Here is a 15,077-nt window from a genome sequence, read left to right on the forward strand (position 1 = left end):
TTACGACAAGAGAAGATTCTCACCGCTGTGTTCTCGTCGATGGTGAAAAGAACCACCTGGTTACAAGAGTCTGCCAGGAGGAGCACCAGATGCTTGACCCTGCCATCCTCACTGGTGACGTACCGGGTGATGATGGGGTAACGACTGGCCCTCAGGGCGCGGAACAGCTCCGTGTACCAGCTCGGGCTGTTGGTGAGGAGGGGCTTGAGGGAGGGGTCCAGGTTGGTGAGAGGGGTGTGGTGGACGCACCCTAGGAGGACCTTGAACTCTGGATAGGACATGGCGGTCTGGTCACAAAGGGTTATGAAGAACAGATTTTTACTTTATTTTACACATCAATGGTGTTTTCAAGAGTCTTGCCCATACAATATGTCTTAGAAAAGACTGGAAGAAGTTAGTTCATTATTTTTAAGCCAAAGAACAACAAAATTCAATCGGATCAATTTAATATTTTTTTCTCAATCAAACTAGGAAAAAAGGGACTGAAGCTTGTCCAAGTTTTCTTTTATCAGAGCAAATTTCTAATGGGGCAAGTTTTATGTTTTTTTTCTTCTTCATCAAACCAGCATTTAGTGTAAATGTGACCCCAGCTTGTAGAAAAAGGGAACCTTGGCAAATTTCAAGAAAATTTGAAAAACACAATTTTACACAAACTGTGAGGGATACATGTAGTTCATTTGGAGAAGAGAAAAAAAACTTCTTTAAAGAAAACTGCAAGGGGTTCCTCTTTTGAGTAAGAATCCAAAACAATTTAAATTGGGCCTATTTTCAGGTATTTTTCATCATATTAGAATAAACTTTACCCCAGCTTGTCGAAAAAGGGTAACAGGCAAATTTCATAAAATTGTGAAGAAAAAAAATTTCATGACAGAAACAACAAAGGGTTTGATAGTTCTACATGTAAAAATCTACAATTTTTAATGGGGCCTATTTCAATGTTTTTCGTAAAACATCTCTTGCTACATTTCATCGCTAAAATGCTTTGCAGTAATTTCCACAAGAAGAAACACAACACTTTGTATAGTCCGTCGATCCTCCTCACCTGTGAATCGTCCTCCTCTGCACTGTCCCTCTTCTTGCCCTTCTTGGTGGAGGTGGTTGCCACGGCGTCCATGTCTTCCATGTCCCACATCATGAGCTGGTCCCAGAGAGAGTCCCTCCTGCAGTTGATATCAGCACTGGTCAGCATGGCCAAGATGCGCTCCCGCTCCGCAAAGGCCTCCGTCTCCCCCAGCCTGCAGCGCTGGAGGAACGCCGATTTGGGCAGGAAGGGGTCGTCTGTTCTCTGTCGGATAGGAGGCCGGGATGATATCAATGAGAGGGGGTAATTTAGGGGAATTTATGATAGCACTGGAACAGACAATATTTCAATTAAATGACAATAACAACAATTATTGAAATTATTTTTTATCAACCATCAGCATCATGACAACATGACAAAAATGAAGGAAAAAAAAGAGATTTCTTTTCCCAAGTATAAAGCTTAAATAAAGTGAAAGTTACAGTAACAAAGGATTTCTCACAAGAGGTATATTTATGTATTACACTGTCCTACAGCATTCAAGCTTATAGAACATCTTTTTTTTTCTTTCCAGAAATGTTGTCTTACATTCCCTTTCTCCCTATGCACCTTTATAAATACTGTAAAAGCACAAAAAGTTGAACATTGGTCCTTACTACAGGCTTCACGGTCTTCTGTGGATAGATATCCTTGCGATTGGTCACGATGACGTAGAACTCTAGCTGCAGCATGTTCTTGTGGTAAACAGCCATACCCTCGCCCGACGACAGCGACCCTGTGGCTCCTCCCACGGCCGGTGAGTTGGGCCTCGTCTGGCAGCGGTACTCGGCCTCGTCCCACGCCACCACCACGCTGATGTCATCTGGGAAGCGGTTGCTCTGGCGATCCTGAAAGAGGGGATGGACGGTGCCGTGGATGCGGCACAGGGCGTGGTGCAGCTCCTGTCTGTCGCTGGGTGGTCCTCCCGCACATTCGGGCGTGGCAGTGGAGGAGGGGTGGACCATGACTAGCTTTCGCCAGCTGGGGGGTGGGTGGTTGACGAGGTACTCGTACAGCTGAGGGGCGGGTGTGTTCAGGCTCAGGAACTGGATGGTGTCTTTGAAGAAAAAAAGAAGAATTGAATACTACATGATTACAAAAATGATAATAGCTACATGTAAATATATAATGTACATCGTACATCCCCATCCTGGGACATGCTGAAGGTGCCTACAAAGTCCTACTTTTGGTTCACTTTAAGTTACTGTGTGGTGCCTTAAGCATGAAAGGAGTTAACAACACCCGAGTAGAGAGTGACAAATGAAGATAAATGTCATGCATACTAAACAACATTAGTGCCATGACTGGTACTTGAACTACATGGCCTGTTAAACACATCAGAATAACTCTAGAAAATCAAATTCTATTACTAAAACTCAAATTTAACTGTCATTATTAAAAACACTCTAAGTCGGTTGCGAACTGCATTACTCTTATTTTCTATCTCACATGTATTGCTTCAAGGCCAAAGAAGGGGCACATCCTCTTCAGGCAAATATGATCTTGCCACCACTGTTTATCGTCTCACCTTTCTTGATGTAGTTCTGTCTGAAGTGTGGGGGCATGGAGTAGTACTTTGTAACACTCCCCAGGAAGCTACAAACATGCATGTAATGTTGGAACTGGAATTCCATGCCTTGATTGAAATGTACACCTGCAACAACTACTTATAGCTACTTACGCCCTCTATATAGCAAACAATGCCTGATCGGTGCCTGTTGGTCCCCCATGATCCCCTTTTTCTTATGTTTATTGAGAGCTGATTTGATAAGATAACCACCTGTCAGTGACCTTGCAGGGAGGTCTAATCCCCCTGGCCAAACTAGTATAGACAGGCTTTAAAAGAAAGTGATATCTTGCCACCACTGTAATCGTCCTACCTTTCTTGATGTAGTTCTGTCTGAAGTGTGGGGGCATCGAGTAGTACTTCATGAAACTCCCCAGGAAGCTGGAGACGTGATAATGGGACTGGAATCCCATGTCGGGATTGAACAGGTAGGACTGGATGGTGCGCAGGTGGAAGTCGTAGGCGGACGAGTGAAGGTGGATCAGATCCTTGTACTTGTCGCAGTCGTCGGTGAAGAGGGTCGCCAACTGAAAGGACACGATTTAACATATTCAATCGATATCTGTTCAACAGTTATTGTGGTAATACAAGTGAGACAGAGAGAACAACAGACCCACAGATAATTAAATAGGATAAATTCCTAGGGGATACCGGTAGTATTTTTGGTGGGGGAGGCATAACGATAATAGCATAGAAATAAAAGTCTTGTTAGATGGGATACACATGTTCTTCTTCTTCTTCCAGTTCAGTACCGGCCTCTTAAAACGTGTATTTTCACGATTAAACAAATTCAATCGATATCCGTTCAACAGTTATTGTTGTAATAAAGGTGAGACAGAGAGAACAACAGACCCATAGACAATTTAATAAGAAAATTCCTAGGGAATAGCATTTTTGGTAGGGGAGGCATGATGATAATACATGTACATGTAGCATAGACATAAAAGTATCTGTTAGATGGGATATACATGTTCTTCTTCTTCTTCCAGTTCAGTAGCAGCCTCTTAAAAAGTGAATTTTCAACTTTGTGTGGTGCTTTTGTGCCATGTGTACAGTGTAGCTGCCAAAGTGTCCTTCTAATATCCAATAACTAAAAAGTGTGAGGGTAGTAATTATCGAGAAAAAATATTAGGCAGTATCCAAAAACACAAACTAGTAACAATAATTGACATATTGAAGCTTCCAACATCACTGCATTCCACTGCCTGTCGGAAAATTGATTTTGAACAAGTCTTACACCACCTAAGGGGTGTTTCCACAAAGCCTAAGATCGACTTTAAGTTGGACTTAACTATGGCAGGCCGTTCATGCCACTGTTTGCTTTCACCATTTACTGGCATCGGTCTCTCAATGGACGTACAAGTCATGGTCACAAATCTACAGAATTTACATTATTGAAGGAAAAAATATTATCTAAAGATCATAATGGTGAGAGCAACCAGAGGCTCGAATGGCCTGCCATAGTCAAGGCCAACTTAAATTTAAAGTCGATCTTGGTCTTTGTGAAACACTCCCCTTGGGATCTATCTACTTCACCTTTGACCTACCTCTTTGTTGATGGTCTTTCCTGCTGGTAGTCTGGAGCTCTCAAAGGCATACAGCTTCACACAGAAATAGATGTGCTAAGAGACAACAAAAAAGGAGCAAAGCATCAGTCATATGAGTATAAATATTAAAATATTTTCCCCAAAACTCTGGATAGCTGACTACAGTAAATATACAAGTATCATATTTGCTGGCATTAAGGCCGCACCCATGATTTGACATTTGGTAGGCGAAAAAAAAAAAGAAACAGAAGGAAAAAGAACGGGGAAACAGGGAAATAAAATCAGTGTGATTTTCTGATAGAAAACTATTTTTTCTATGAACTGATTCTAAATTCATGAATATTCAGATAAAATTTTAAGGAAAAACTACATTGTATGTTTAAAGTTGTATTTACCTCAAAAATGAGTGTAATTTAGCAGATTTTCATTGATTTTACCTTTACGCCAGCAAATACGGTACATAATCACAAATAAATTGTACACATGATTATTGTGACAAATACATACATGTATATACTTAAAGCCATCAGTCCCCTGATTGCTTGCTTACACGCATACACATGCTTTCTTAGCAGTCAGGTAAAACCAACAATTCAATCAAATGTCTTACTTTTCAACATGGTTTTTGTTTTTTTCAAAGTAATTTTTTTTTTCTTCTTCACCGTAGATGTGTTTACACTATCCTGACATGACCTTGAGTCAAGGTCAAGGTTAACACACCTTGAAGGAGAGCTCAATAAGAATGACACCCCCTGGCGAGGTGATCTGAAGGTGACCTTCTACTCCGGTCTCACTGGGGCGTTTCAGGCCGCTGAGACGTCTGGCGTGCTGCTGTTCAGAGCTACCTCGACTATGCAGAAGCTTGGGTCTATTGAGAACAAAATGGAAAGAGTACAACGCAAAAATGATGTAATCTGAATTCATCACATAATCAGCCCCCTAACATATTTAAAGGGGTAGTTGAGTTTTGTTGCAGAGGACGCTGCTCAAAATAATTTTTTTGTGAGATAATGAAAAACTGAGTGTCAATTTTGAAAGAATAGACAATTTAAATGATAAAATCATCCATAAATATAACCATTTCTAATAATGGGTCTATTGAGAACAAATGGAAAGAGTACAACGCAAAAATGATGTAATCTGAATTCATCACATAATCAGCCCCCTAACATATTTAAAGGGGTAGTTGAGTTTTGTTGCAGAGGACGCTGCTCAAAATAATTTTTTTGTGAGATAATGCAAAACTGAGTGTCAATTTTGAAAGAATAGACAATTTAAATGATAAAATCATCCATAAATATAACCATTTCTAATATTTGTGGTGCCCCACAAATATTTGGTTATTTTGAATCAGCCGTTGAAAAACGAGATAGTGTCTTAAACGTTTTATTCCAGCCAATGCCAATATTGGCTTTTGTATTTTTGTGTTGGCTATAATACGCACAACCAGTAGGCCCTAGTATTGTTATACCAAACTATCTTTTCAATCACAAGCCCAAGTCACCCATGGCTAGCATGCCTGGATGACGTATGCACACCCATGAACCCTACCCACTTCAAACATTTCTTATATTGGGTTAGCATTGTGTTCTTGTTCAAGTTTTTGTCTACATTTCAGCAACCAACCAGAGACATTCATGTGATTCAACAAAACCATCCTTCTAAACATCCCAACTCACACTTGTCGACTATGCGTTGGTGAAGTATGCACACTGATGAAGCCTTGCCACTTGAGGAAGTCCTTATACTGGGACACCATGTTGTTCTTGAGGTCATTGTGCCAGGGAGCTTCATTGGTAGGTTTGTCCGGGTGGTCTTCCTGGGCCCCGCCCCTCATGTTGCACTTCATGTGGTCCCTCCAGTGGGGGTCAAGCAGGAGGGGCGTGGCACAGTAGTGGACGAGCCTTGACCGCTGTTTGAGCAGGTCCAGCATCAAGTCCTGTACAGATTTGGATGAATGTTACATTTGGAGTTTTTGTTATTTACATATAAGTTTTCATATGGGGCGTTGCAAGAAAGTTGCGATTGATTGCAATTTGCAAAATTTGCAACTGATATTTGCAATCGATTGCAACTTTCTAGCAATGCCCCACTAGTCTCCTAAATTTCATAGGATTTTGTTAGGATTAAAGTTCTTAACAATTAAATTAAGTTAACTCTCCCCTCCCCCCCTCTCTCGCTCTCTCTTACTAATGGGGCGTTGCAAGAAAGTTGAGTTGCGATAAATTCCAAATTTGCAATTAATCGTAAGACTTACGCTTGATTTTTGAGATTTGCAATTGATTGCAACTTTCTTGCAACGTCCCAAAAGACGCTGGGAGTGCATAGATTGTGGGTTCAAACCCCTGCACAGCACTTATGTCCTTGGGCAAGGCATTTCACCTACTTTGCTTCTCTCCACCCAGGTGTTAAATGATTACTGCATACCTGCTAACCTTTCACAGCAAAAATTAGGACTCTCTGAAGGCAAAATTAGGAATACAGTCTATTTTGTATACTTTTCACACAGAATATTTCAGAAAAAAGAGAGGAATCTGGGGATCATAACGGTAGCTTGATAACCCAAAAGCAGGAAGCATTTCTCCAAAATAGGCATGGTTGGCAGGATGTGAACATGAATGTGACTGCCTGGATTGTTCCCAGAGGAGTGGAGAGTGTGCACCCTAAAGTGCAGTATCATAAATGAGTCTCATGACCAAATGTACTGTAGGGCTTTAGTCAGTTACGTATTCACAAATATATCAGTCCAATAAGGAAAATAATGCAAATTCCCCTGCTTCTTTTAGAATTTCAATTCCTCCTGTGCTATTTGCCGCAATTTTTTTTATAAAAAAGCATTTTAGCATTAGAAACTCTTCATTATTTTCATTTACATTCTGAATTATATAAGAGTTTTTACGCTATACAAAATTAATATCTATCAGCCATGCTGCAACATTGCTTAAAACAAATGTTGTAACGTTGTCTTGTTCAATAACTAATGACGTTGTTGTGAATGAGCGCACTACACCTCACAGATTAAAGCTTTCCACACTACTGCGTAATCAATGCCAATTTGAAGGTGTGATATTAAAGATACATGTATGCTCATCTTCAACAAACTTACACTGATCTTACAGACCGGCTGTCTCGACCGAGGGCCTCTCTTAAGGATCTCCCATGTCTTGTACAGGGTCTCTAAGTCCTTCTGCACCTCCAGTTCTGTAAAAAAAGAAAAAATATCATATTATTACAATCAATAAACAAGGTGCTGTACATGTGTGTCATACAATTCACAACAGTTAGATGCAAAAATGTACGGTCTCATCAAGCTTTTAATATTATATATGTATTCCAGTATTGTGTATTTTCTTTTCAACTTGAACAAATGAGAAGCATTTGAAGTATGGGCACACTTGCCCCCCCCCCCAAAAAAAAAAATAAAAAAAAAATAAAAATAAAACAAAAAACACCCAGGGTAGTGAAAGACCAGATTTCACTGAATTTGGACCAAAAGGATACACAAAACCCTCCTGGTCAACCTGGACAGGGCACTGAACTGGGCCCTGTTCAATTAAACTTGTCATCAATAAGGAGTCACAATAACTGTTATTTGTTTGACTGAGGGCAAATTTGTCATAGAAATTTAGCATTTGTGATTAATTACAGGTTTTATGTACCAGGGCCATGTTGTCCTTGTAGCCTATCGTTCATAATTGTGTACGATACATAACTGTGTTTCTTTAGCATAGATTTATAGAACCTATGACTTAGCACTGACAAATTCTCTATGACGCAAAGAAAGGAAAGGCGCTTGAATGGCTTACTCATACGTTTGTACCTGCCGTAACTGACAAATTCGCTACTCGATCATGCAGCCATTCAATGCAACCAAATACGTGAAATCTCATATAGCGGCACATGATAAAACAAGCATAATTTGGCTTTAGCACACACCCAAATTTTGTAAAATAAGAATATTCCCAATTTTCAGGTCCTAAAATCCAGAAAATCAGAATATTCCAGATTATCGTAAGGGTTGGCAGGTATGCTTACCCTTGCGTGTGTTCCTGCACATCTCTCCAAACTGAGCCGCGTTCCTCGACACCGGATCGTGGAGCAGTTTGTGCGGCGAGCCCTGGAGAGGGCGCTTGATCCTGGTGTTCTGGAGCGTCTGGTCAAACGGGGGCAGAGCAGGGTGCAGCCTGCGCAGGTGGGAGGGGCGCGATGTGGCAGGGAGGGAGCGGGTGGAGAAGTCCCTGGAGGGCAGGGTGGGCTGCTTCACGAGCGACTCGATGGGCTCCAAAGAACGGGAGAAAGGGTTATCACCCTGTAAAGAGTACAAGGACATACATGTTTGTTCAATTGATTCACTGACGTTATTATGATGCTTATCAATGTTTATTGATCTCCATTACAAATGATTATTGTTCTCCTTCTATGCTTGAGAATTGGACTCTTCTTCTTCTTCGCTACATCAGATGTATAGTCACAGATGAGATTTACAAGTACTTTCCTTAACAATGACATGACACCCCCGTTCCTTCTCTCCCCCCAAAAAACAACACAAATCTAAAATTTGATAAAGTTTTCCCCAAAATCAACAGCCAATCTCTATCTCAAACTGCTATGATTTTATCCATTATCAATGAGTGTTGGCTCAGTCAGTAGAGCGGGTTCGAACCCCGGCCGCGTCATACCAAAAGACGTTAAAAGATGGGAGTTGTTGCTACCTTGTTTGGCGTTCAACAATAAGGGAATAGAGCAACGTCGATCTGGCGCTGCTCAGTGGCTGCCGGGGTCACGATCAATTGGGCAAAAAGAATTTCCGTTTCGGTTTAATAAAATTTGGAGTGGACTATTAGGCTATTATTATTATTATTATTATTATTATTATTAAAGACAATTTATTTTGGTGTAGGATGCTGAATCTCACCTGATTGGAGCCAAAGTGACAGTGATGGTAGAGTCCCATCTTCTGACTGACCAAGCAGTCGAGGAAGTGCGCCCTCGTGTTGTGCCACATGACCAGGCGTTGGAAGAGCTTGTCCACGGAGCTCAGCTTGTCGTTGGACCAGTTGTAGATGAACACCTTCAACTGTGATGATTAAAAAGATGAGAACGTTGTATGTATTTTGTTGGAGGTGTTGTTTTCGAGTGGTTTAGGCATTTGACTTGAAATTCAAAGGTCATGGGTTATATACCTGGCAAAGCATTAATGTCCTTTGGCAAGGCATTAATCTAGATGTTACACTTCATACACAATAGGATGATGAAAGCCTATGTGCCCTCATGTTGACCATATGGTAGGGAAACTTCCAGGGAGTGGAGATGATGCACATTGTGGCGTGAATAAACCCTATTACATTTGATGAAGACCTGAAGACTTACTGACCTGTTTGTTAGTGGCATGCAAGAGAAGAAGCCTCTGTCTGGGTACGACTAGTCTCATGGACTGAGGAGGATGCTTCAGACCAGGTAGTCCACTGCGCTCACTGCTGCCCAAGGACAATATATCCAGGGGGTCAAACTGCTGGAAACTCTTTTGACCTGTAAGCAAAGATAATCGAAAATGATTATACTGACCACCAAGTTTAGTCAGATGGTTGTCATAAGTATTCGAAAATCAATATTTTGCACTTGTTGTAGTTTATCTATGTGTAATTAAAACAAACTTGCAATATAGATCATGTGAATGTTTAATACTTGAAAGTATATGCTGTATTTAAATCTAATATCATCACTCATTTACAGAATAAATTTTATCTTTAATTATAAAATGATATAACCCTAGATTTCTTAATGGAGTGTTTATTAAGACATATATCTCTCCATCACCCATTCTCAACATTTCTCAATCATTTTCACTGGATTTTTTCTTCCTAAGCATGGAAAAGGGAGCATTGCTGTCATTTTAGAAGTAAACATTTTACTCTGATATTGCCTCTATTTTTCCACACGTAAAATACTTGGATTAATAAAGCATAACTAAGAAGGAAGTTTACAAATCAAAGAAATAAAAGTCTCACTCTTAGGGTTGGTGAGGTTCGGGGGTTGAAGAGGTTCGTCAAGCGAACTGGAGTCTAAGCTGTAACGCCATTGGTGGACATTACGTCCAATCAGAATGAACGTCTCTTCACCTCCTGGTAAAGACTGGCCGTAGTTGAGCACATCAGACTCCTGGATCTGTGTGTTGAAGAAACATGTCAGGAAATAATAAAGAGGGAACACTCTAGGAACAGTTGTAAAAGAGTATAACATCATTTCCTCACTTTTATTCTTCTCCCTGATATTTACAGTTTAATTTTATTTCAGTATCGTTATTGAAAAAGAAAGAAAAAAGAATTCCTTCACAAATGAAAATACACAGGTAGAAATAATATTATATTGCTAGTTTCAAATAAAAACTGTGTACAGAATTTGTAAGTATTGCCATTTTGATGATGTTACTGCTTCTATTATTTTTTAATTTCATGACATCAAACAATATTTTGCTATTCAATAAATATTGGTGCAATATAACTGAAATATTTGTTTTTTCTGCTAGAAACCCTTGATTATTGTTTTATGACCGTAAATTAAATATAAATATGTAAAACCTCAAAATATCAAATTTTATCATAAGTAAACAGGGTTTTATTTCTCACCTTACTGGGTGGAGGGTCATAAGACTTGAACTCCTGGCCGCTGGCTTGGTAGAGCTTGTGGGTGCAGTCTGTACACACCTTACCAAGTTTGTCAAGGAACTCCTGCAGGAATGTCCCCAGACTGAAGCGACAGGATAGTCTGGCGCTCAGAACCTTGACAGAGGGCGCATCTACAAAAAGGATGGAGGGATATCCAGAATAACAAAATCTGGGATTTTTTTACTTCAAAGGGGGGGGGGGGGGGGGGTAGCGTGCCCAAATGAATTTCAGAGGGCAGGGGATCTCACCAGTGTAAATCCCTTCTTATTTCACAAGAATGACATTATCTTTTTAATTTTGAGGTAAAATGCGGTATATCAACGATCTACATGTAGTTCTGCAAATTTTCGATTTCACTTTGTCATAAACTTGAAATTGTTTTTTGTGCTAACACCTCCACATACCGGTACCCATTTACAAGCTTTGCTTCTCAGGGGTCCATAGCCTGTCATCATGTTATAATTGTACCAGTACCAATGTGATTGTAAATTGTTTTTCACGATTGGCTGAATAAAATTGATTTATACTTATTTCTAATGCTATCATTGCCCTCTATATGCAATTCAATTCAATTTCCAATTCATTTTAAAAAGCAGAAATTATATTATACACATTATGATATACACACAGAATAATAAAACAAAATATAGAAATAGAAACAAATCACGAAAACAATAAAAAAACAATGAAATACCGTTTGCAAAACCAAGTAGTTTACTCAGAGCGGGTATCTATCTATCTATCAGGCTAAATTTCATCCAGACGTTGGAAAAAGCCCTCCTCATAACATTTTCATTCTCTTCGGTCTCTAGCTTTCCTAGTCCAAGCGGCCGTTCCCATGTATGATGTTAGGTCATCTCTCTTCTGCCTTCCTCTTCTTCTCCTTCCCATCCTTGGTTGCCATTCTGTGTCGGGTACCAACGTGACAAATGCGCAACAAAATTTAAGAAATGAAAAGTAAAGAAAAAGGAGATCTTACCCAATTCCTCCATGAACGGGAACCACCGGAGAGCGAGACCAGAGTACATGGGATGCAGGATGCCTCTCTTCCCCTCCTCGGCCTCCCGGCTACGCTCCCTCGCCTCCTCCTCCTGTCTCCGCTCCATCTCGATGATCTGCCAGCTTGCCTTGCCTTCCACGGTGGTCTCCTAGATTAATTTCAGGGATTTGTAATTTAGTCATCTTTTTATGGATTTAAACAGGTCTTTCTCATGTGTATTCATGTACATGTATAAGCAACACATTGATCTACCTGGTAGTCTAATTCAACTACCGGTAGTCCACCTTTTCAATATATATCGGACATTATTTCTATATTTTTTATCTGAAATCCAACCTCAATTTTTGGTTGCAATAAAGAAATAATAATAATAGTCAGGGCTCCAGACTAGTTTTTTTGAAAGGGGGTCTGGATTCAACACTTTCAAATTCTATACTCATGGGCCCTATATAAATTCTTGACATTTAGGGGGTTCCTGAGTTATATTTTGGGCACCCATGTATCTTGGGCATCTGTTAGTTTTGAGCCCTATCTATTACTGCTGCTAACAAAATTCAGGATTGTATCAGCAAATCAGTAATTTCTGTATGTAATTTTGATTCCAATACTAAGAATGTGTGCACATTACAATGAAATACACAGAATTGACCAAAAGAACATTTAACGTTGTTGGGACATGTAAATATGATGCAATAAAAAGCAAATCGCGAGTAACCCTTCAACAAATTCTTATTTAAGTTAAATTAAAATCAAATCAATTTTAATTCCTTGAATTAAAAAAAAAATCCTTAAAAAGTAAAACTTTACCACAAAATCGCAAGGGAGTTTTAAAATGAAACTGGTATGAACAGGAAATAACATTAGCAATAACAGTGTACAAGATAAAGCCAATACATGTACATGTTAAAAAACATGTACGTATATAAAAATATAAATGAAAATATAAATGCAGGGAGAACACATTCTGGGATACGCAATTAGTCCCACAACTCGGCTTGGGCAAAAAAGCATAAACAACCAGGCGATAACAACTACCAAAGCATATTAGTGAAAGTATCCCCTATAGGTATTGCCTATACATAAATGCTACTATATTTTTAAGTACAAGTATGCATCAAGCAAAAAAGCCGGGAGAACTTGAACTAGACTAAGTCAAGACCATCACCAACTAAGTGCACTATATCTCAAGAAAAGGGGAGAAAATATTATGGCAACTTTCAAATAAATAACCAAAGAAAAAATAAAGAAAAAATGGGGAAAACAAGGGAAATTAGAAAAAACCAAAAAAAGGAAACAAATGCAAAGAATTCTAAACATTCCCTGTAGTAAATTATACATGTACACATTGGGTATGATGTACGTGTACATAAATGTATGAATGTGCCTGCTGTGTCATCATAATTACACACACATATATATATTATATATATATATACAATGTACAATAAAAATCGTCAAAGAAAAGATATAATTCTATTCTATAATAATTCTATATTAACAAAAAAAGGAATTTTTAAAAACAAGTATCTAACCAATACAGACTTGATATCAACCAACTTCGGTGCTAAAACATTTTAGGCATTCCTTCCTACCAGTACATAATTAACATCTAGGTGGAGAGTGGCAAATGTAGATCAATGTCTTGCCAAAGGACATTAGTTCTGCAGCGGGACTCAAAACCGCATCCATGTGATCCATTATTCAAACAGGTATCCACTAGACGATAACACCTCTACTATTTACAGTTATCCCTATTTAGTTAGGTTCTACTGTGGAGCTTAGTTACCTAACAATATATATCTACTGTAGATATTAAAATACTAAGTTACTGTGGAATTCCACACGAATATAATTAAAGGCCTTTGGTACTGAACTCACAATTTACATCTAATCAAAATGATGTACATGAAGCCACATACATGTAAAGGAATAAGGGTCATTTGAGGACTAGACTCATAATTTACATTACATCTAACCAATATATGAAGGCACTTGCTGAGTACATGAGGAACAGATAAATATACAATAGCCCACTTCAGAGATGGCACTTGCGCAAATGACCCCTAGATATCCACGGATCTTTTACACATGGAGACGTCCCACTTTGTGCACTTTGGAATCATCACTGCCAAAGTGATGGAGGTGCTTTTGTTTTGTTTGCCCTCTTGAAAATAATACGTCCACCTGTGTATCATTCATGTACATTGTCCCGCCGGTGCATTAATGAATATTGATTGTATAACTTTCAAGAGCACGTATCCAGCAGTCGTCTCAATGGGTTTTACAGTTTCGTACAAATGACCGATATCTGGCAATGCGCAGATACTATCTCTGAGGGGGCTTATCGATGGCCTAGATTGAAGTTAAAGTCATAATACATGTATGTATTTATGGTAATCAAACTACAGGTATGAAGTCACTGGCTACATGTACATTTACGTATATAAAGCAGTAAAACATAAAAATAATAAAAGCCTTTTGATTAAAACAAAAAATAATAATTTTCATCTACTACAGATATGAAACCACTATCTCAGTACAAATTCATGAACATGAAAAAAATTTGAAACGGCCTTTTTTGTAACGAGGTTCATTTGCAATATACCTTTGGACTAAACTCTCTGATAAACTTGTGTTTGGTGGGCGTGTGAGGTCGAGAGGAGGCCGGAGAATGCTGGGGCGATGTCCCCTCTGCCAGGCGCCGTGCCCGCCCCAGGGGGCCAGTGGAAGGGGAGCACTCTGCAGATGGAGCGTTTCCGCTGGCGATCAGACCAGGAGTCACTGACTGAGACCGCTGTAAATAGCAGATCCATTACTAACAATAACTACAATTCCATAACGTGTTTCCTGCTTTTCTTCTTTTTTTTCTTTGCTGGGGGTTATGGTTCACAAAAACAAACAAAAAGAAAATCAGCTGTATGCATTTGCAGGGTCCTCAAGAAAAGCAGTATTAAACTTGGGGGTGTTTCACAAAACTTGTTAACAGTGAAAAATGAGTTGCTGTTATAAGCTACTGAAATCCTTGCTTCTGATTGGGTACCAGCAGATTTGTCACTGATATTTGTCATTTGTCTTTGAAAAAAGGCTTTGTGAAACAGGTCCCAGATCAGGCTGCTACCAGGGATAATAATAAAATCATTTATTTTCTATTTTCCAGGTGGGTGGGGTGGGGAAGTAATAACTTGTTAAATCAAATTTTACATGGTAATGAAAACGGTATAATTCTCTATTTCAAAAA

At 39.2% G+C, this 15,077-nt stretch overlaps 1 protein-coding gene across 1 annotated transcript in view; it reads right to left on the bottom strand.

The window, feature by feature from the left end:
• LOC575585 (KICSTOR complex protein SZT2) overlaps positions 1–15,077 on the bottom strand; it is a 44,318-nt gene that overhangs the window by 1,918 nt on the left and 27,323 nt on the right. Inside the window, exons 23-36 of the mRNA XM_030995823.1 lie at positions 11,819–11,987; positions 10,801–10,970; positions 10,183–10,339; positions 9,549–9,703; positions 9,090–9,251; positions 8,210–8,483; positions 7,281–7,375; positions 5,854–6,113; positions 4,895–5,042; positions 4,175–4,249; positions 2,941–3,154; positions 1,678–2,117; positions 1,043–1,285; positions 24–287 (exon numbers count right to left, since the gene is read on the bottom strand). Coding sequence (XP_030851683.1) covers positions 24–287; positions 1,043–1,285; positions 1,678–2,117; positions 2,941–3,154; positions 4,175–4,249; positions 4,895–5,042; positions 5,854–6,113; positions 7,281–7,375; positions 8,210–8,483; positions 9,090–9,251; positions 9,549–9,703; positions 10,183–10,339; positions 10,801–10,970; positions 11,819–11,987 — 2,826 coding nt within the window. The remainder of the gene's footprint in view (positions 1–23; positions 288–1,042; positions 1,286–1,677; positions 2,118–2,940; positions 3,155–4,174; positions 4,250–4,894; positions 5,043–5,853; positions 6,114–7,280; positions 7,376–8,209; positions 8,484–9,089; positions 9,252–9,548; positions 9,704–10,182; positions 10,340–10,800; positions 10,971–11,818; positions 11,988–15,077) is intronic.

Source organism: Strongylocentrotus purpuratus, unplaced genomic scaffold (assembly GCF_000002235.5).
Source record: "Strongylocentrotus purpuratus isolate Spur 01 unplaced genomic scaffold, Spur_5.0 spur5_scaffold_3, whole genome shotgun sequence".
In the NCBI taxonomy this organism is placed as follows: Eukaryota; Metazoa; Echinodermata; class Echinoidea; order Camarodonta; family Strongylocentrotidae; genus Strongylocentrotus; species Strongylocentrotus purpuratus.